Source organism: Coloeus monedula, assembly GCF_965178545.1.
Source record: "Coloeus monedula genome assembly, chromosome: 6".
Taxonomy (NCBI): Eukaryota; Metazoa; Chordata; class Aves; order Passeriformes; family Corvidae; genus Coloeus; species Coloeus monedula.
The window spans coordinates 40,992,790-41,016,836 of NC_138786.1; the positions used below are offsets into that span (position 1 = coordinate 40,992,790).

A 24,047-nucleotide genomic window follows, 5' to 3' on the forward strand; every position below is an offset into this window, starting at 1 on the left:
TTATTACCCACACCATCTCTTCAGTGTGTTGGCAAATGACCTTGTTTACCAAATCTGGAAGACCTAGGAAACTGCTTGAACAAGCAGTGCAATTTTCACACTTGGCAGCAGTTTGGGCTGCCATGTAGCAACATGAAGTTCAGAAGCTCGAATGAAGTCCGTGCTTGGCACGCACACACTGACCAGCCACTCTGACAAGCCTCACAGCACAGTCAGCCACTGCAGGCCACAGCAGCTCTCCAACAGCTGACCAGACATCTGCAGTTTCCATTCACAAGGCACAGCTGTGTACTCTGAGTACGGATAAAATGTCAAACTGAAGCATTGCAGGTATTCATTATCTATTTAATAGTGGGACACCAAAGAAGTACTACACATTTTTCTTGAGCACATTAGATTTTGATTTAAGCAATTGCAATTGATGCAGTAGTTTCTCAAAAATAGTCTTCTATATTCTACAGTCCACAGTTTACCGTATCAGTCTAATAGGTCATATAATAATATACTGTTTGTGCTAACTGGTCTGATCTTTAGTAAAGCATCCTTCCCATTCCTCCACCACCCCAAAAAATGTTGACAAAATTCAGCCAAATTAAAAAAAAAAAATTCAGTGTGACTTATTTTAGATTTTTCTGCTGACCTAGACACAATGGGAGCTACTAGTTATACACATCTTATGAACGATGTTGCATTTTAATTCTAAAAATCTTCATGCTGATAACAATAAAGTATTTTGTACAGCAATCAATTTTTTATGCTTTATTCATTGATTAAAAGAATATAACATTTAACATAAACCATACAACATCAGTCATCAATTCAAACATTCAGCTGGTTTCCTTACATTTTCTGTCAGGAGTTTTTTTTTTAATCTGATCACATTTATAAGATAAAATCTCACCACATCTGGCATATACACACACTGTGCCAGTGGATTCACTCTACTGATGTACATATAAAATCCGCATGGTATGTGCTCACTGGAGACAAAACAGCGCACACCTGTCAAAAGGTCATTTTAATATAAGATGGTAAAACCATTTGTAAAACACATATAAACTTTTTCCATAAATAGAATCATATCTGGACATCTGTTGCATAAATTGTGTTTTCCAAAGCTTACAATATAGCAGCCAGGTCTCAGCACTGCTGGGCACCCACGTTGGCCACTTACTTTATTATTGCAGACTGTCCTTTAAACATTAAATGCACAACATTCGTACCACTTAAAACTGGGGTCAGGTGGAAGTCTCACAGAGACCACGTCTGTACCGCGGTTGCCCTGAAACAGTTACATCGGCTTCTAAAGCCTCTCAGATATAACAAGATTTTAAAACATACTTCATGGAATGTTCTTCATGCATCATAGCAGCTCATACCTGTGATAGAACAAGCTTCGTATTTGTTTCCTTTCCTTCCTTTACATTCACTATTCACAGTGAAACAGGTGCATGTTTGTTAAGAGTTCTGAGGTTGCTGACTGAGCCACAGCACAGCTGTGTACCACAGGTCGAAATTCGACCTTATATATTACAATCTAGCAGTACCTGGCTGGCCAAAAGTTGGCCTGCCCCTGCCAGCATGTGGGCACTTCTTCGTTTTTAATCTATTCTTTGGCAGCTGACACAGGCGCTGACAGAGAAAATCCAGTGACTTGGTTGTTAGGGATTTCACGACTAATGTTTGTTTGCAGGTGTAGACCTTTGTATTGAAATCTTCACTGTTATGCGTTTACCTCACCGGAGCGCATATTCTTGCTTTTTCCTTTTAAACTTTGGCCCAAAGCTAACTTTTAAGGAAGATGACAGAACATGAGAACAAACAAGGAGGAGTTTGCAAAGAATCCAAAAGACTACAGCTTATGGAGTGAATCTGTAAGTGCAGGAACCTGAACGCTCGTGTTTCACACCGCCGCTTAGCAGCTAAGGAAAGCCGAGAATGGAGTTAAGCCATGCTGCAGAATCCGCACGTGAAATCAAGCAAGGTAAGAGTCTTACAGTGAACAGCCCTGGATAGACTTCTCGTCCCTTAAGCCTATTAAGTAGCATGCTACTGGATTAAGCACACAATGACAGCATAGAAATCCACTGGGCTATGGATATGGGTATTAAAAACAGTTGGCTCCCGAGCACAGGACTCCAATATAACAGCAAAATAATTCAAAATGCAGTTACTCAATTAAAGTAAAGTTAGCCGGCAACCTCAGACAGCCTTTGGCTGTATCTTGCAAGGTTTGGTAGACAAGTCCATTAACCGTGAAAACCCTAAACACTGCCACTTTCAGCTTCTAAACCAATACCCGACTACGTTCTTTGATCAAGAAGTAGAATACACATATATAATTCTATATAGCTAATACTGATTAAACACGGCACAAAAGGGGTTAATTCACACTACCGAAAAAACATAATAGGACCCTACTTGCATATGTAACCACAGGAATTGTAAATAAGGAGCTAAATGCCTTCACTGAAGCTTTGCATCTCTCTGTAAAAGTGACGGGTTGGCTCAGTGAAGACACTGAGCAGCTCTATGTCCATGACAGCATGCCAAGGTCGACCCAATCCGAGAGATACTTGCTCAATGAAATTGTGCACTGGATCCACATCCTGATCAGCCAGTTCTCCTTGGTCGAATTCAATGCTTTCTTCTGTGACTTCCAGTACTTTCAGGTCAGAGCCACGAAGACGAGCAATTGCTATAAGATTATGAGCCCAGACTGTGTAACCTATGGGGAAAAGAAAAAGTCACTCTGTCATTTTCCTGCAAGGTATTTTCTTACTGTACTATTTAATACCAGACCATCCCAGTATCTCTCCCAACCTATGCTGTCATGTTCCATCTGGCAGAATTCCCCTAGGGCATGGTGGGGGCTTTCTGGTTTCAAGAAGTGAAGCCCCCATTTTATATTCTGAATAAGAAAGTATAAAAATATTTCAGATAGTTTCACCAAGCTTTTCTAGATCTTTTTCCCCCACTTGCTCCACTTACAGTGGACTACTGTAAGTTATATATATATACACCATTTCAAAACTCCTGTAATCTACTTCGTAGTAAAATTAGAATGAAAAAAGGGAGTTATCAATTAAGTGAAGGCATAAAAGGATTGCTTTAAAACTCTGCTTATGCTAGAAAAAAAAAAAGATTTGCTTTTGTTGCTTTAGAAAGTAGACTTACTTTAAAAAAAAAAACCACCACCAAACAGAGAGTCAGCACACACAAACCAGAAGCCTCTTCAGGTCACCCCAGTGTGTGTGTGTCTATATATAATCTAAAAATATAAAATAAACTACATGTATCTTGTTATTCTGTCCGAGATAAAACATAATTACAAAGCCTCCCTCTCTTCACATTATATATTGGCATTCCTCTTTAAAAACTCCTATTCCCCAGTTACCTGGAAGCTTTCTGTGCCCTGGCTAAGGGAAAGGCAGAGAGCTCCTCCCTATTCAGATGCAAACCACAGATGGTCTGGGAGCTTCCCTTTCGGGGAGCTCTGCCAAATCAGCACTATCACTGCAAAAGGCAAGGCTCATTTCTGCCTTCATCATCATTCTCACAGGTGCTAAGCTTCTTGGTGAGACACCCAAGTAGATTTCAAGTAAAGCTTCAGTCTGCACAATATTTGAACTGGGAAAGCTAAACAGCTGAAAAGTAAAAGCTAACTGTGGTCTGGTCTTCCAACAATACAGTTAACATGCTCTACATCATAATGTATCAAAATAAAATAGAGAATAAAGAAAAGATGTCAAAGTAATAAAGAAAAGAGATTTCTATTCTGTTTTCTTTTACTTTTATCTATTGTGTCTCTGTAAGTACGTATGGGCAGGTTTTCAACAAAGAAGCCTGCACACATCTGTAAGGCTCATTTCTGGTATATAAGCCATTAGGAATGCATGAATTCCCACAATCTTCATCTGCTGGATACTTCACCTCCAACACAACTGTCCACAGAAGATGAAGCTGTCTTAATTCAGGCAGCTTAATTCAATGTCCCTTCCTTAACAGGGGCATTAAACTCAATGGAGAATTCCTCCCTGTATGATGACAGTCTCCTACCAGGACATGAAGGAGTTCACACCACCTTCCCGTTATCCTGACTGTAAAGGAACTTACCAAAGAAATCCTTGAAAGCAAGTGCAAGAATAAAAGAAAATAAAAACCCTGCACACAAAACCCCTTTACCATCCTGTGGTCAGGTATATGGCTTTTGCTGTAACTTTTTCCAGTGCATAGATCCTCTATGCACTGGAACAACCATCTTATTCCCAAATTAGTCTCGTTTTAAATTAACTCTCCTTTCAAAAGTTTTCCCTGAAATTTCTTAGTGACCTCCCAGCTGCCAAAAAGTCTCTGTCCAGCTAAGTATTCAGAGGTAAGAGGAAACAATCATTTTACTACTGGTATCACTGAACAACAAATTTACCACGAGCACACTGTAATTGCTAGCAAAAATTTCAACTTTAGTTTTGGACAGTTTTATTCATGAAATGAATTTTATAACACAAAATCATAAAAGTCCACGTGGAAGTATCCTTCCCTTAAGGGAGGAGAAAAAAATAATAAAAGGCCTCTGTTCTCACAGATGGACCATGGTTTTTATTCACAGTGGCAGATCATACCACTACAAGTATCCTACTGTCTCCATCCCATCCCAAATGGCCACACACTCTTTACATCCTTTCTTCATTCTGTGAGAATGCATTTAACATCTGCCTTCCTCTGGCTCCTGGACCTGCTGCCTTGGTGGAAAGATGACAACTTCCCACAAAAGACAACTCCGAGGCACCCCATATAAAGTGTCCTTAGCATATGTTTTCCCCTCCCTGTTTTGGTCAGTGACAAGTGGCAGCCAAAACTAGATGTAAACCAAAGCTTTTTCAAAAGCAAACTAATACCAGAAGAGGAAACATACACATAAACACACACACACACACACACAAAAACCTAAGAAGCACTGGAAACTGAAGAATAACCACTTCAGGAGACAGAAGAAGAAACTTGAGCACTTAAAGCGAATTATGGCACCTTGAACAAAACCACCTTCTTTTCTTGAAGGAAACTTGACAGTATAGTATGACAAGTGCAGCCAGAAAACATTATATGGTAAACCTCAGAGAATCCAAGCATGAGGCTAAGATGCTGTACTGAGGCATCACAGCATTCTGGGTATTTCTTCCTAACAGTGTTCTTCCTAGAGTTACTACTCTCCAAGAAACACGCTTACGTTACAGTAGAGTAACGTAACAGAGTTCTCTATAACTAGAGAAATTATGTTCACAGCTTAGAAAAGATCAGAAGGCATTTATAAGCAGCTTAGCTAGCTTCTGCTGCAAGGAGGGGGTAAAGAAGGGAAAAGAATCTGAATCCCAATGTAACAGCAAGGTGATACTTGGCTGTTCTCTCACACAGGCAGACACAGCATCTCTCCAAAGAAAGGTGATGTAGCAACAATCGTTTGCTAGACAGAAGCATAAAAGACTTTGCTTCCCCAATGCTCTGCACAGACTAATACCTTCTACTGAATAGACACGGGTTGGTATTAAATGATACTTACACTAGCTTACGTTTATATGTTTCACAAGCTTTTAAAGTTCGATAACATATTAGAGGACTTTTCTGTAGCAGGAGGATAATTTAAAATAACACACTATTTTTACTCTTTTTTTAAAGGCCCTCAAACATGTATCCAAATTTTAGAAGAAACTGTTAAAATCCACACCTAGACTGGTGCAGTCATGTGCCAGTATCCAAAATCTGGCTCACCTGGAAAATATTAAAGAGAGACAGCTGAATTGTTCACACCTTCCCTGCCCCCAGCAATGACATTTCAGTAAAGGACCACAAAAAAAAAAAAAAAAAAAAGCAGCAAATACAGCAGGACCTTCTGGCTTTAACCGATAAAAATCTGAATGTACACCTCCTGCTGCTGAAGGCCTTCTGTTTGTACTGAACAACTGGAGATCTACTCCCCCAAGCAGTCTGAGGAAACACATTCATTCTTATGCAACACAATACAGTCATCGCTTAACTCCTTCATGCACCAGCAAACTTGGTCTTGGTAAGCTGACTCCAGCACAAACAAAAAAGTATTATTCTGCATTATTTCAGTTTCAGGTGCCTTAAAATTTGCCAGACTGCTGTAACTTCTACCACCAAGTGCTCTACTGATGATAGAGCTGAATAAATTCTAAAAGTTATTTGCTACTATATGGCAAATAAATAGCTGGGATAAATCTAGCTCTGGTATTACTGGTAAAACCAATACACTCAGTGAAGCAACCTCCTTCACATATTTTTCAGCCTTCATCTGGTAGCAGTCTGACCAAACTGGTAACAAACTTTTTCCTCTCAGTTTTGAGGCACTTAACTCATGTTATTTACAAACAGGAAGCAAAATAATCTAATCTTGCCAGCATATAAACTCACAGAAAAATAGCAAATGTTTTCAGTTCACATGCACATAACCAGTCACTTAATGGAACTTGCACAGTGCAGACCACTTGTAGGATAAGCCTCCTGGAATGCTCACTTCGTAAGTTATCCTCATTTCTGTGAGGAGTTTAATAAAATCCTATGTGACTTCTCAACAGAAGCTAGTAAGATGCATGTTTAAAACTCATATACAATAAACACTTTCAACAATAGCATATATAGCAACGGTGCAGCAGCCTTTTGAATAACATGTCACTAAAATACACCATGATTAGAAAGGCTGAAGGGTTGTAAGCATTTAAAAGTCACATACTATGCCCGTGCCATGTGTTACCTACCATGAACAGCTAGGAGAGACAGTCTTGTGCACCTCCAGGCTAATAAGACAAGTGGATCCTCATTCCGGTTGTCACTGAGATCTGGGAAGGCAGACATATCTATCACATCATTCATTAGTATAAAATGAGTGAGGAACTTGTCATACTGCCTGGATATGAGGTCAACAACAGCTCCTGAAACACAAGTGACATAGCTGTCAAAGTGAATCCTCTCTAGGGGGATACTGGGCTTAAGAATCCTTAACATATCATCACTCTTGACATCAAAAGCCATTATATAGACCCGAAGATTAGTGCTGTTGCGAGTCAGCGCCTGCCAATTCTCATCTTTTGGCATATTGTCCAATGACTTGTGCATTATGGAAACACTGTGGACCAGGAGAGACAGTCGATGCAAAGGCACGTGGTTGCTGTCAGCCAGGACTCTTGCCATTTCAGCTGTAAAATCACAGAAATCCAAAGCGAGCGAACGCAGATTCACAAAGCGCTCCAATTCAACCGCAGTGATAAGAGTGGTATTACCAGGGATGTGGTTGTCCAATAAGCTCAGATGTTCCATGGTGTTGGCTATAGGGTTTGATAAGGAGGACAGTGATGTGGGAGTTACTATTTGCAGCATTAACCCACAAGACAGCCATTTCAATTGCCTGCTATTGCCTAATATCTCTTCAAACAGCTGTTGGATTCTGCAAGTAAACAAAACAGACAATGATCCTATTAAACATGGTTTAGTGTTACCAACTGCATACCATTCAATTTTTTTATTCAAGAATTATTCTTCCTTCATTTATAGCCTTATTCTGCAGGAAGGTGCTATTATTATAGTTCTTGTGAACTGCAACCCGACTGCAGACCTCCCAGAGCATTTTAACATCCACTGCCCTTAAAAGGTTAAAATTGTAAACTAAAAGAAATACGTACTTTGTCTTTCAAAAATGGAGGCACACTATGAACCTTCACTTCATGTATTTTCCAGCATGTATTTAACACCCTCCCACATACATTTTAAGGTTATGCAAATAAGAAAACCTGTAACGCTTTTCAAATGAGGCTCTTGTTTTTAAAAACAGCCTTTTGTATTTCCTAGCTTCTCCAGAACTGCACATTTAGTATGGAAAAAAAGTCAATTTCAGTGAAAGGTGGCAGAAACTTGACTTTGAGCATAAATTAGAATGATGTGAATTATCTACTTGATTTTCTCATTAAAGGGTAAAGAACAAACATGCAAGAAGATTCTTTAAATAATTCCAAATGTACAACTAACTGGATTTTCAAGTGCCAACAGGTTCATGTTTTACCAAAACAACTTGGACCCAGTAACATTTCAATCTCAAACTATCAGTGCCAGATTATGAATTTATTCTGATGCACCCCACCTCTCCTACCCCTTTTTTTCAGTGAATCAATGTTCTTTACATTGAGATATTTTAATTCAAGAAGGCAACAGAAGTATTTTAAATTTTCAATATTAAATTCAAATAGTACAGTCACACTCTAAAATACTTTCTCCATATAAGTCTTTTTCCAGTCTTCATTCCACAGCTGTAAGGCCCACAGAGTCCTCCTGCCCAAATGACAAGTGTTCTTTTAGTGTATTAGACACAGGTGTAGGTCAGTATTTGATCTCAAGCCCTGGTCAGCATTACAGGGAAGCAGTTGAGCCAGGCTATGAAAGTCCCATAAAACATCACGAAATAAGATCCAGTACAAAATTAGCAGAAATTTTTGTTCCTCAAATCAGGTAATGGTTTTGCACAGAACACTTTTTCCTTTATTGCTGTGAGGACCTGTATACTTCATACATCTAAGCAAAAAACCATTATGAAGTTATTATTCTCACCCACGTAACTTTAATAGAGATAATGTCCAGGCAAGATTAAAGGTTTAGCCCAGTATCCTGACAGAGAGCAAAGAAACACTAATACCTTAAGGTGACAGAACAAGGAAAGCACACAGGGATATTTCTCAAACATCTCTCTAGTTTCCAAACTTTGAAATTCTGACGTTCTGAGCAGAGCTGTATTTTGCAACTCTCAGAGACTTCTACAAATTCATCCAGGTTCCTCCCTTAGCTGAGTAAGCTTTTAGCAACCATAACATCCAATAATAAAGAACTTTGGAATGTGATTCCCCCCTCTTCTTGCTTGCTCTGAACCTGTCACCTACTACCTTTGATGCTCCACAATCCTTCCGCTGTAATCAAGTTAAAACATCAGCCCTCATTCATCCTCTCCCTCAGCAAATCCTTATTCATCCCCTCCCTTGCCTACATGAGCTTTCTTCCTTCTCCTATGAAGGTACTAGGTTTGCAAGGCCTGACTTCAACCAAGTGGAAAAGTTGGTGTGGTTATTATATTTATTTCACACCTCAGTTCCCAAGGTTTTGCCTAGAATAGTCATCAAGTAAAAAGACTTCAATATTTCCAGATTTGTCCAAACATTTTATTTTAAATTAACGACTGGCAACTGTGACACAAAGGAAACAGTTTCAAACAACAGATAAGACTCACAGACAGTGTAGTTTTTCTATTTTATTCCTAAATTCATTTAAAGTTCAGATGAACCTTATTTGATCCTGGCAATGCTTATTTCATAATTATTCTTGCCAATGAATAATCAGATTATCTCACAATCCCCCAAAGAAAATGATTCTACCACAGCAACCGCAGATTTCTTCCAAAGACTCTTCCCTCCCCCCATATACACCTACAAAAGGTGCTGTAATGGTTGCAGCAATGGTAGAATTTATTTTGTAATAGCCCAGGTAATCAATCTTAATAGTGCTTTTAGTGTTTTACAGAACTATTGAAGACAAATCAATTTTGAGATGTTCAGTAGAATACTACCATCTATATGCCTCACTGCACTTAAAAATCAGTTTAAATTCTGGTTCTCATACAACTTAAACATCTGAGCTTAGAAGAATACTGTTTTAGTACCTGCGAAATTTAATGAAATATGACATAGAACTCTGCATCTCTAGGGTGGGTTTTCTCCCCAGAAGGAATTGCAGTACGAAACTTTTAAAAGAGAGAGAATGATTTACTGCAATCTGCACAGCAACTTTTTAGTGCAAGCACCAAAGTATTTATACAAGTATTTAGATTTGTGCTGCTAGTCTAATGACATGTAGGTCCTAAGAAAACTTTCTCCAGTTCTTAGCCAGTAAGAGATCAAACATGTCAATAAAGAATATTTAACAGCAATAATTTCTGAACTGTTTTTAGTACCTGCTTTATAAAAGGCAAGACAGAAAGCACTATGTAAGATAGAGGCCTTTCATTTTAACATATTTCAAATAAATTTTTTAAACATCCTAGCAGGTTTGGTTTTTTCCTCCCCTGCAAATTTTTATGCACATTCTATTTTTCATAAACAGATTGCATCTAACTGGAGCTTGCAAAAATAGTCTGAACTGCGTTCCAGAAAATTAGACACGTGAATTGTTGGAAATTAACACCTACTTGATTACCATATTAATTTTACTTCAACTGCCTAGCATGTAGTACAACATTTATCCTAACTTAACACAGCTATTTCAAAGCTCACTTATAAAACTGAAGTTTGAGCATATATGAGAAAATACAAGCAGAACTCAGCACATGCCAAAAAGCAATGCAACCTACTGATGTCACAACAAGTGTCATCAGTCCCCTTTGCTCCCTGTAGGCAGCAATTATGGGATGGTCACCACTGACCTGCAACCTACAAATTATTATACTGAAGCAAACAATTGAAAAAATAAAAACCTCAAAAAAAAAAATGTACTTTCACAATTAATGCCCCAGACGGTGTTTTCATCCAGAGGACAGACTAAAGCCTGACTAGACAGGCAGAGTTATTGTTTAATCCCCCAAACCAGTTCTAACCAGGACTGAAATACATCCATGGCCCTGGACAGGAAGTCAACATATTACTAAGGCCCATATGGAGGCCATTTGTTTCATTAAATACTATCAATCAAAATATTTTGTTTAATAACAGAGGCTAAACTGGTTCTTTTGGAAACCAAACTACCTGAACCACACAGATCAACCATGAGAAGCAGACTTCAGAAAGCCAAAATTTTAAACAACTACCCTTTGTTCAACTCAAGACAAATGTACTGTTAACACTGAGCTTCCCAACACTAAGAAACAGAGTTGTAAAGAGAGTTTTAGAAAATAACCAGGGACACAAATGCTGTACAGAAAAGGAATAAGCATTACAAACTCATGCTGATGCCTGCGAAAGTATATTTTTCAAAACATGCTCCAAAGCCTCCTCTGCCTTAGGACAATCCTCAGCCTTAACCTGAGGAAGCATCCTAATGGCTCCGTGATAGCTGAGATTTCACCCACAGTCTGCTACATCCAGCTCAAAGCCAGCTTTCAGGAAACATAACATTTTTTTCCCTGACTGCTTTAATTGCAGGAAGTTTCTGAAACAGCTAGTAAAGTTTATCGCCACAGAGGTTCCAAAAATCCTCAACTACCAGTAACACTGTCTCCCAAAGGTTGCTTATACCTTTCACTGTTAGTTATCAGCATCCACGTTTTGCAACTTACTGATGCAAACCCAAGTGCAAAAAACATGGCTAAGAAGCCATAAAGATTTACTTTCTGAACTAAGTCTGCTACTAGTTCTCAAACTTCAGACAACTGAATAAAACACTGTCAGCTTTCCTTTAATTTAGACAAGGACTAGCAGGTCCCAAATACATTGTTTTATTCTAGAAAGAAAATCAAACAAACAACAACAACAACAAAAACCCAAACAAAAACCCCCAAAATCCCCAACCCCCCCCGCAAAACCCAAAACAAAAAACCAAACAAGCAAAAAACCACAACAAACACAAAAACCCAACAACAAAATGAACTAAACTAAAAAGAGGTAGCATTTATTTGCTCATTCCAAAACGTGCAAAGGTCAATATTCATCTAAAAGACTAACATCAAGTTAGATAATGAGTTTCGAATGGTTTATGGCTCCAAAATGTGAATACCCACTTGAAGAAACATTTAACCACACACTCAGCTGAGTAGACATCTGCTTAGATGACTCCCTTCAAGCCCCTTTCCAAAGATTTGATTATATATTTCTATTTTCACAAAGGATAGCAAATAAAGAGCTTTTACCAAATGAGCCTTTTACCTGCACACAGCACTACAGTACATACATTAGACAGAATCACAAATTGCTCCAAGTTCTGCATTCTAAACATAACAGATGACAAAGACACAGTATGTGACTCACAGCTGTATTTGCTGTGATTTGCAAATTTAGGTCAGGACCAAACATTCAGTTTGATGACTGTGTTCACGTACATACATTGATCTGATAATATACCTATACTGGTTCTAAAAACCACTCAAAACAAAAAATAGCAAAAATCTAGAGTGGCTGTACTTATTCCACTCCCAAGCTACTGGAAGAAAGATGCTTAAATTGATACAAAATTATGGTATTCAGGTTTTATTGTATCAAAAGTTTTAGCAATATTGCTAAAATAGTTAAGTCAGCATCACTCCCTCTATGGTAATTTATTCCAGAAGTTAGTAGCTGTTTATACTGTATTTAACCTTTTCCAAAGAACAAATAACCATTTTGATTATAAGCATTCAAGGACTGTCCTGTAATGTAATTATGGCAAGCTAAAATACACCTCTGAACTAAACAAGCACATTGAGAGCTGCAATATTTCAGGAATTCTGCAAATACGTAACCTAGTTTTCAGATGTAATTTGAAATAAGTTGTAGCAGTAATCTTGAAAGAGAACATAAACACAAACATGTTTTCAACTCTTGTGAAATACAACTGATTACTTCCTTTTCTAATTTTTTTTCATGTACAGAAATAGTAAGGGGTGCTGGTATCAAGGCCGCATCCCTCCTCCCCTTTTGAGGCATTAACATAATATTGAACACAATGAAAAGAGGAAAGACGGGATTCTCACCCTGCTCAGAAAGGATGGAAAAAAAAACCACAAACAAACAAACAAACAACAACAAAAAAACAACAGCCACAAAACCAGACTACGTCATGTAAATAGCAGGAACAAGAATTTAGATTTTCATCCTGTTAAAAAACGTAAAGCTTCTTAGTAGTGTATTTCAGGATTTCCTGTGTTCCATTATCTATTTTTATTCTTTTACTGTATTTGATAGTTTACAAATACAACTTACTGCTTAATCTTCTTGCCATCAGGGTCAACCTTTCCAAGGTAGGTATTTGATATAGTTCCATGTTGCTGCAGAATGCTTATATCCCCAAAGAGACTTAGCTTCTGGAGGTTCCTAGGAAACAACAAAAGAAAAAGGAATCTGTACACAAAACTAAAATGGTGTCAGAAATCATTCTGGATAAGACAAATACAGGCAATAAACCCCCATTATTACATGGAGCACACAGTCTGTGTTGGGAAACTTACTACTGTCCTGGAATACAGGCTCACATGGAACTATAGAAAATGAGACTGAAGTATAAAGGGGAAGAGGACTACACAAACTGCTGAAACCAGCTGTAATAGCAAATACCGCTTTTCAGTCAGCACAGGAGTATTTTCAGCAGGCCTGTACCGCTACAAAGAACACTTAGGAGCGATTTTATGCAATTTTTAATCATTGGAACATGCGTGTTAAGTGTCACTGATGAAAACATCAGATACTTATTCCTTTTAACATTTAACACTGCATTTAATGTCCAAGTAGGACACAACCACAAACAACCGTGTCTGAGCACCTGCATACATCAGCTGGGTTACAAACCGGAGCCCAAACCACCTGCCTCAATCAAGGCATCACAAACCTCAGCCAGGAAAAGCAAGAGCTCCCCACACCCTAATCAGTGTCTAATTTCTATTATATCGAAGTAGGGGAAGCTTTTCTAATATTCCCCATCAGTGAGGGATAGTGGCCCACCACGACACACGATTTTAACTTTTAGAAGGGATACCTAAAAAGAAGTGAAAGAAGAACCTCTAAGTTGATGCTGGACATGACATGGTCCACTAGACAGTCACTTTTCCTTTCCCTAGTAGAGTTTTCTAACTTGCATCTTTTCTATTCCTAAAACAGATCAAGCAAGGGGTATGCAAACGACTGCAGTTTTAAAGTAGCTGTGTAGCATTTACTATTAAGATTCTTATTTTTGCAGCTGACTAAGTTTTGGGTCAGCATTTCTTTTATTTATATATGCTGTAAATTAGATTTACTCCTAACATGCAAGGGCTAGTTGCAATTGATAATTAACAAGGCAGAAACTCCAGTTTCACCACAAATCAACATATAAATTAATCCTGAACAGTAGATGCCAATTAACCTGTAGCTGACAATTAAGTGAGTTACCATAAATCCTTATTTCTTCTGGCTTACAAATCATTTGCTAGTATTTCAAATCAGCTTTGAGGAAAACGTAATATGTTTTACATTTTTTAGTAGGTATGAATTGCATTCTATAATTGTTATCTACCATAAATCATAATTTACCTGTTTTCAAGTTCCTGTATTCAAAAACAGCACACTGATTGCCTTAAATCTATCCACTGTAGCACTTGCTACTTTTTTTCTATAGGAGAACAACGACTGAATAGCAAGAACCACGAGCTTCATATACAGTCTGACAAATACTGGAGCCAAATACCTAGAATTTACAACAGTGTCTGAAATTTTAACAATTTAATATTTTGTATTTTAAATACAGGACTATCGTACTGATGATACACTAAAATAAATGGAGCCTTAGAATATGATCAATATTCTACAAATCTCACTAAGACATTGCCTGATCATACTGAAGAATAAGCTTGGCAGAGAAACCTAAAACACTGGCACAAGCAACCAAGAGTATTTTGGGCTCTTTTTTCCTCAAAAGCTGTCAGAGATAGTCTGGTATGACAGGGAAGTAGTAGAAACCTCCACCTGGTGTGAAAAGCAGTGCTCACAGCCAATGCCATAATTAAGCATTTATCTTTTGATCTCGGTGACTTATTTCTGAGAGCCAAGAGCCAAAATGCAATCTTCAGAACAGTTCTGAATCACCTGCATATTCACATCAAACGCAGGTCTCGGTTTGTGCCGCTCACACCGCCAGCCAATGCTACCACAGGCACGTAGGCAGGTATTAAGAGGACCACCAAACTACAGTGCACATGGAACACTAATCACTAGCACCCCACACATTTTTACTTCATCGATGTGACTGCCATTTCATGCAGTACAGAGACAAATGAAAAAGTTCTCTGCCTGAAAACTTAACCAATGACAACATCTGATTATTTTTCCATTCACAACACAGTTATTAACATCAACAAATCCGATCACAGTTCAACACAATGTAAGATTTTTGCTACTATTTGCAGTGTTATTCAACTCCATGACATTCAGCTCACCGCTCATCTTTATTTCAGACAGTCAGTAAAGTGATTGCTATTTAAATAAAATTATTTAAATGTTAATTGTCATCTTTTGCTAAAAGTTATAATGGCATCTTAATCCTGTGTAGTATCCATACATACAGCTGGGGAAAAACTTGTGGTTTGGAGGGATTTCCAAAACATTTATTTTCCACTCACTCAAAAAGTGCACTAGCAGTAATAAGCTTCTGACTAGGCTCCATCTTCGGTGTTGTTTGGTCTTTTTTAACACCCAATTTTAAAAAGCACAAAATGTCCTTGCTTACATTCAAGGCAAACAAAGTGGTAAGGCACATATTGTATTACTATACTAGTTTCTGCCAGTTTCAGCTGCCTGTTCAGACCAATAGAAAAGAGTCATTAGAAAACATCAAAACCAGATGCAGTCTACTGTTTTGAGCGATTCACCACTTTTTGGCAACTCCAAGAGATACCATCCTTCACCAAGACACCAGTTTTATAGAAATCTGCATTTTTGTATCCATAGCAAAGATCAAACAAGTCACACAATTTAACATGATGCACAGGAATAGGCGGGGGGGAAGAGGGGAGCGTCACTACCTCCCTCTCTTCCTTTGTAAGCAAGGAAGGAGGAGTAGAGGAGACTATACTTTGGTATTTTAGAGTTACATAAAAGAACAGGATTTTCCTACTGAATGATCACCAGGGGCTTATTAGCTGTTGTAAGCACGTAAGTGCAAACAGAAAGTTTGTTGCGCTCCCACCCTGCCTTCTAGAACTTAGTTTTGAAAGATCAGTTTGAGAAGCTTCAGATCATGAGGATTTAAGAAACATCATACCCACCCACACCCTTTTTCTTAGTATTAAGTAGAACATCAGCTTTTAAACAGTTATACGCTTTGTTATTTTGCTTCATTTGCTGTCATAAACATAGAAGCTTATGGAAAAGTTACAGATGACTATAAACACTACTGTAGTACCTTTTAATTAAATAAATGATAGATTTTTAGAGCTCATCAAGGTCTCAATGCTATTAAAGCAATAATTTGGGAGTAATATGCTGCCACCCACAAAACAACTTGAGCTCTACTTCAAATACAAGACAGACCTCGAACATACCTTTCTGGATGGTAGATGGCTGGCAGCAGGAATATTTGTCAGAAAATTTTCTACTGTTTTTAAAACAAGTTGCAGACAAGTTTCGATGTCCTTAATTTAATCAGAACTAGCAAAGGTCACTCCAAAATATTTTTGTAGAGACTTAACACACAGATTTGCTTAGAAACTAGCAATTTTATGTTGTACAGAAAATGCACTAAGTAGCAAAACCACACATCATTCCCCTCTAGCCAAGAGAGCATTTAGAAATTTCATTACTTTTAGTAATTACTTTTCTTAGGTCCTGCAGTATCGTAAATCCTCAAGGAAATCTGTAGCCATCTAAAGCACATGATTTTTCTTGCAGAGAGGGGGGTTGCTACTGCATTGCTTAATAATAAATTTAAAACCCCAAAACAACATTACCCAGTTAAGAAACAGCATCACAAAGGCAGATTTCTTCCTATTCAGTTCTGAAGTAAAAGACACAACATTTTTTTAACTTATCTGCCAAAAAGCTATCATAAGGGCTGACAGGAGCTTTGAAAGACTGTCCTGTTCTAAACTTAATTCCAAAAGGAATGCATTTACAGTGATTCAGCCACTGGAGAAGTTAAAAATTTCCATTTCCATTATTTTGTAAATTACAATAGTTATCTTGTGTACAGTGAAAAGAAGGAATTATTAATAATCCTTGAGTTACAGATAAATAAAGAGAAGCAGAGAAATTAATTAATTATGGACTGCAGTCCCTCCTTTGACAAAACTAAGCATCAGGCAGGTGACAATGCCTCTGGTTTAGACATTAGGTGGTCACAATAAGAATTAAGCAGCAATTTGGCATATGTTAATACTCCTTCCCAACTCTTTTCAATCTCAAAAATCTACTTAAAGAACTAAACCCCAGTGTTCTACCTGAAAACTAATCAGTTATAGGTAGTTACTTTGCAAGGAGAAAAAACCTCAAACATCAAAATAAACTAAAAACCTAGTCTGTTCAAGGGAAAAAATGAGTCTATTCTGAAAGCAAAACTGAAAAAAGGTTAAGTGTTTAATGTAAATCATGCCCCTCTCCCTACTCATTAAAAAAAGTGTGCTGTAATAACCAGGTACCCTGTGTCCACCAGTCATGCATTATTGATGTCAAACCAAAAGAGCAGCATATAAACGATTTAGAGACAGCAAGAAAGTACAGCAATGCAAAATCCTATCAAAGTTGGTAACTTTTAATCCCTTAGCACCAAAATTATACTGATCTACCAGAAAACAGGTACTGGAGAAACAACTACTTCTGTACAGTATTTTACTGCAGTCCTGAGTCACACTGTGCATACAGAATTTTTCAAAAGAAAAAGTGTATCAAAAGCCTTATCATATTGCAGTTAATTTTGACAGACTCGTATTTCAGTGAGGAAAAAAAAGAAACAATTTAGTTTTCTAACAACACCCTCATGCAACATCTCCTGAAGATACTATTTCTTTTAAAATTCCAAGCCCACGTCACGGTATTTGTCTCAGATCAGACAACCACCACAATCACTTCAACATTTTTTCCTCTTATAGTACTAGCTGGATTTCCCGAAGATTTAACAGTTAAGTGAAAGCTCCTGAAAGGCAAGAGAAGACCAATCAAGACAGATGATCATGATTTGCACACCAAGGATTCACTGGGCAAGAAATAAATTAAGATAAAGGTGAGCTGGAACTAGAGCTGTTTTCTGAAGTGAGGTCTGTAACTCTCCACCATCGCAGCTGCACCACAGGAAGTACCTGCTGGGAGCCACAGAGCAGAGGAACTGAAAGCGAGACTTCACACACCACATTTGCATTCATGTCAAACCAACGAGGAATTGCATTTAAAGTTCTCTTGCTACAATTCAAAATAAAGACGCAAGGAAGGCCTCAAGCTACTCTCCCATACCTGCGGAATCAAAGGGGGCGGCAACAAGATCATGACTCAGTCGCAGTTTTCTAAAGGCCATCCACAAGCTTTAATTTATCCTAAAGATGCCCTGAAACACTTGCAGCTTTTTTTCTTCCCTTGATAGGTGAGGTTATATGCGCACAGAGGGGAAAAATTATTAACCATTTCCTATCCTAAAATCTATGTGGCTTTCCAGACTCATCATAACCTAGCTGTAATATCCTTGCTTTCCTATCTTATGTGCTGACTAGAGGCCATATATTAGGATATCTGATTATTATCTTAGTATCTCTATCACACCCACACGCAGTAAAGAGAATGCAAGTATTTTTGTGTTAAAGACCTCACATCTGAGCAACTATCTAACCTGCCAAAGTGTGTGAAAAACACATCTTAAAATCAAACCACAGGAAAATATTTCTATCATTTAAATTCAATTTGGCAAAGAAAGTCCTACATGTGAACCGTTTTTTTTCAATAAACAAAAGAACATTAAAACTTCCTCAAACCTCAGAGTACCAGGTAACACGAGAGCTGGCATGAAAGCTCAGCTTTCCTACAGCGGCAGACCTCATAGCTGGAAAGGTGAAGGTATTTTATTGGGACAGTAATTTAGCGCACCAGAGCTGTAATTTTAACTCCCCCTTCTCATAACATTATTTTTTCCAAGCATACACAAGGTCTAAAGTCTGTCCGTAGTAAGGCTTACATTTTTTGAGTGAGAAAGGCGTCTTGTTATGCAGTCAATTCAAACTCCTGGTTCTCACTTGTTCCGTTTGAGCTGCATTCCCCGCTTCCATCCAGAAGACGGGGAACTTTTTATTACTGCAGCTGTATTTGTTTTTCGTATAGACCAGCCGCTCGACAACTGGACGTCTGAGCGTTTATACTCCTCATCAAGATACACTATATGATAAAAATTTGGTACTTTGAAGCAGCGCGTTCCCGTTTCTGCCCAACTCACAGACTCACACACACACACACAGAGAACGGCTCCGAGCGCAGCCCCAGCACGAACCGGCCGGCGCCAGCTCGGGCGTTGTTTCCGCCCGCAGAAACCGGCGGGACGGTGGAACCCGGCCCTGCGCGGCTCGGGGGGCTCCGCCTGCCCCCACGCCCGGCACCGCCGCTTCCCCGGTGGTACCTGTTGTTGCGGACGCTGCTCAGGACGCACAGCACCAGCTCCAGGTAAGTCCTCAGCAGGTCGAGCCAGCGCGGGCTCAGCGGCGGCGGTGCCTCCCCGTCCCCCGCCACCGCGGCGCCCTCGCCCGCCGCCGCCGCCGCCCCGCCGCCGCCGGTGGGGTAGTTGTCGGCGGCGAACTGTACGCGGAGCTCACGGACGAACCAGCCGCACTTGCGCATGAGGAACTCGAGGCGCGGGCGCTCGGCGGGCGAGACGCGGAGGCTGAGGCGGAGGCGCGGCCAGAGCGCCGGGTAGAAGAGGCACTCCCGCCAGTGCGAGCAGGCGGCCGAGGCCCGCAGCCGGTCGGGGGCCGCCAGGAAGGAGAAAATGTGGACCACCAGCTCGCTGGGCAGGGAGCCGGCGCCCACCGCCTCCCCGCACACCGACATCCCTGGCGCCGGCCCCAGCCCCGCGGCGGCGGCCCCGGGCGGCGGCCCCGGCCTGGCCTGCGGCTCCTGCGACACAAACAACAACATCAATGACACGACGCGGGGGGGGCGGGCGCCGGCCGGGACGCGCCTGCTGCCGGGACGCACCACCCGAGCGGCCGCCGGGGGGGAGGCGGAGAGACGGAGCGGATGCTACCACTGCCCAGCACGGCGGGGAGAGGTGGGCCGGACCACGCGGCCCTGAGAGACCCGTGTGAAGGAAAACACCGCCGGCGCCGCGCTCTGTTTCTGCGGGGCGACGAGAGCCACCACGGCGGAGGGGGGATGGTTCACCCCGCGGGGAAAATGGGACGTGCCGGCAGTGGACTGGGAGGCGGAGCCGGCGCGCCCGCCCCGCGGGGGACGTTGGCCGTTCACCCCCCCGTGCTGGCGGCGCGGCTCCCCCGCTCCCCGCCCCTCCGGCGGTTCCCAACGCAGTGCGGCGGAGGCTCCTGCCCGGGGCGCGGCCCCGGGACCACATTCCCTGCGGGCTCCACAGTGGGAGCGCCGGCCGCTGCCGGGGGGCAGGCGCGGGACGGCCCCCGCCGGGCGCGCCTGCCCGCGCACCCGGTGTTTAGGAAAACTTGGGAAGGGTGTCTGGTGGCGGCGGCGCGGAGGCCCGTATGGGACCGCACGTACGCCTTTGAGCCAGCAAAATTACCTCAGCAGCATTCCTGCTGCTGCCGCGGGAAACGCGCTGACTACGCAGGAAAGGTGGAGCGCGGCAGAGTCCGACATGTGACAGAACCGGGTGCGAGCCTGGGGGCATACAGGAGAAGATGCTCCAAATCTTAGCGCTCTCAGTTTCTTGAATCTCACCCGCTTTCGGTAATACCCCTGCCAACATCCGCTGTAGGTGTGTAAAGGTGACTTCTGTGCATACAGAGTTTTGAGAGAATTCAACAGTCTGTTACATGCTGATGCTGTAAAGACTGAACAACAGAGTGATGATGATTGCATGCATTTTTATAATAATAATAATAAAAAACCTTAGCGAAATAAAATTGAGTAGTGCCAGTATCTTAGAATAATGGACACAGTTTCTATAACAACTTTATATCTGAGTATTCAGAGATGTACACACAAAAGAATGAAAGATGTGCTAATAGAAATAAAGTCTAGACTCCTCTTTGTATACAGAGTAGGCACACATTATAACCAGATTTATCAACAACCAAATCTAAACCACCACTCCATTTACTCCATGACTAGCCGTTTTTGCTGTCTCACAGCAGGGGTGAAAAAATAGTATCACTTATTTTGTCTTCAATCTGGTCATAAGGGGAATGAGTCTTCCATTTCTCCTTGATTAGAGAGAAGGATCCTGTAGAGGCAGATGTAATTGTGAAAGTAAGACTATAGGAAATTCCCAGCCAGCCAGTTCTCTCATCAGAGACCAGTGCTGCTTCACACACCTGCACAAGTGATTTGAACCAGCATAAACAACTCAGGTAAGTGCTGTGCTACTCCCACTGCAGATTCCACCAAAATTCCCCAGGCAGTCATGCAAGTTCTGAAGCAGCCAAACTCATCTGGCCTAGAAGGATGCAAATGAAAGGAACTTATGCGCCTACATGTCTCCATATTTTAATATCTACTCAACGATTCCCCATTGTTGAGCTGATGATGAGTCAAAGGACTTCCGAGATTACTGAGTATCTTAAAGTAAAACAGAATCAAGCTTTATGATTCAGTTCCCTTGGATTACCAAAGCAGCATCAAGAAAAAGTGGTTTATGAAACTAGTGGTTCTGCATTTATGATTACCTTTGTTGGATTGTATTGGATCAGGAAACATGGCATGCTGCATCAAGAAAACTTTCTTGTCCAATCATCCAGGAGCTACTCTGGCAGTCACACTCTCACCACCTAAGCTGGGACCAAAACCTCTTCCCTGTGGGCAGCTCCAGTGAGCCTGACTCCCCACACACCCCTCACACTGTCAGACAAGGTTTCCTTACCATCTCAACCACAGGTTTCCCATATCAGAGTTGCAGTGGTCCCAATCCTTAAAATAATTTCATATTAGTGAAATAACTAAATAACAGCTTGAGCTGAAACCCTGGGTTTTTATACCCTCACAGTCTAAACATGGGAACGTTTGGGGGTCCTTGGCTCCTGCCATGCCTCTGAGTGTCTGGTCACCTGGCTAGGCCACAGGTCCCTGAGCTTGTCAAAGGGTCAGCAGTTCACAGCCTCCTGCCTTGGACTCCAGCCACCCAGAGTGCTCAATCTGCATCTTACACTGCAGCTGCAAACCGAGCCACCTGCACTGAATATATTCCTCAATCGTACAGTGAAATGGTCTATTACTGTTACTGTTGCACAGCCATTTAATCAGCTTTTTGGGATTGTGTTAAAAAATTCAGTCTCATGAGCTATTACTTTCAGTTTTGTAGGCTTGAATAAATGAATCTGTCTAAAGCTTCAGGCCACCACAACTATGGCCAAGTGGTCTGATATGATAAATTCCAGACTTTCTAGGATCCCTGATAAATTGCATCTGCAGGGCCAATATGGCACTGAGGCAGCCCAGCCTCCAAGGCTGCTGATTCTGGTGTTGAATCACAGTTTTCCCTGCCTTGTACAACAGAAATGTGCTTCAGCTTGACTGAAAACTGATTTCTACATGCAGGCTTTTGTTAATATGAATGCAGTGCTTGCAAGTTGATGGGATAATTACCTCAGAAAGAGACATGCATCTAACTTGCTTGCAGACTTTATGGAGTTACCAGGTGTCTTCAGCAGGTAGCTGGTCAGTAGCCTTTTTGCTGAAGCACTAGGCCGTCAGTATGACTCCAATGCATTGCCCTCCATGAGGCCCTTCATTGCACATTTAAAGCCGAGGAAGATAACTATTGTTATAAAACATATATTATAGTATTGGCTTCTCACAAAGTATTAAGGTAGATATTATATAATGTTAGAAATGCTTTTTGCTGTGTGGATGTAGTTTTCTCTCGTTTTAGCAAGAATGTTAGCAAGTGTGAGCAAGTAAGATAACCTCCAAGCGAGCAGAGGATGAGGCCCAAGGAGCTGCTAATCAACACTTTGTCCAGGGAACAAAAGGGCCCAAAGGCTACTCCACCCGGGGAATGGGCAGCCAGGAGGGTCCGAGAGCCCTTATCACCGCTCTGCCCGGGGGGCAAAGAGGCCCAAAGCTGCAATCAGCCCCGACTGTCTGGAGAATTAAGAGATCCACCCTACCATCGACTCTTACTAGCGGGTCCAACCCCAAGAATCAAAAGAAATAAAACCGCAAGGCCGAAGACTACGCATGCTCTAAAAAGGCGGACCCAAGGAGTGGCCATGCAGAACAGTTCCTGGAAAAGTTTTAATATGAATAGAGAACAGACAGTAAAAATGGTTTAAAAAGGACTCCCCTCGAGCATCAGGTGTGCTCTTGGCAGAGCGCCAAGGCACCCGGCCGTTATCCTTTTGCTTTATTTTATGTGTCTCTTATTGTCTTTATATTAAACTCTTTAAATTCTAACAGGAGAGTGAACCTCGTTTTTCACACTATGAATCTTTATGTTGCAGATCAAATTTTTCAAATTTTCTGAAAGGCAGTGAAGCCATATTGCACATCTTGGAGGGGCTGGAAAAAATAAACCATTCCAAAGTAGTTGAAGGTAGGAGATGCCAGCCATTTACCAGGAAGTTACCACAGGTTTTTGCACAGTCCATCGTGGATCAGTGCTCCAAGCACACCATGGCTGTGCTCGAAGGGAGCCTCAGGAAACCTGGTATTGCCAGCTTTGACAGCCACTGTTGGGTTACTTCCATATCACTGGGGTTCTTGTTGCCAACCAGCATCAGCACCAGCAGTGTACCATGAGCAGCTGTGCTGGCATGGGAGTCAGGAATCACATGTGGCTCCAAAGCTACCTGCTGGCCGTAACTGAGTTAAACTTTACTGGACCTGAAGGTCACTGGTTCTGCTGCTAATGTCAAAACCAGAGGCTGCCAGCTTCTTGAGGTGCTCTGTCCTGGTTACCTACAGATAACGAGCTAAAACCAATGAGCAAGTTTTTTAAAAGTTAAATGAGCAAATTTTTTTAGTTAGTCCTTTCTTGGTTTTTTAGGTACATTGCAAAGACGTGTATGTCTCTGGAATTACTAACTTGGTATGTCATTGGTGAGCTATTGTGTACTCTGGAGTTTTCCATCACAGACAGAACAGACAGAGCAGCAAGTCAGAGCAAAGCAGAAACAGAAACAAAGTATTAGTAGGAAACTGGTGTTTCCACGTGTGCTGTAACAAACTGGGATAATGTGTCTTCCGTGT

At 41.0% G+C, this 24,047-nt stretch overlaps 1 protein-coding gene across 1 annotated transcript; it reads right to left on the minus strand.

Annotated features, from left to right (window-relative positions):
• Positions 1-382: 382 nt before the first annotated feature.
• Positions 383-19,808, minus strand: FBXO33 (F-box protein 33; the record flags this gene model as incomplete). The annotated part of the gene is made up of 4 exons (XM_082283330.1): positions 383-2,728; positions 6,774-7,459; positions 12,939-13,049; positions 19,294-19,808. The coding sequence occupies 4 exons, from the start codon at positions 19,806-19,808 to the stop codon at positions 2,457-2,459; spliced, it is 1,584 nt and encodes a 527-aa protein (XP_082139456.1). The 3' UTR covers positions 383-2,456.
• Positions 19,809-24,047: the final 4,239 nt, after the last annotated feature.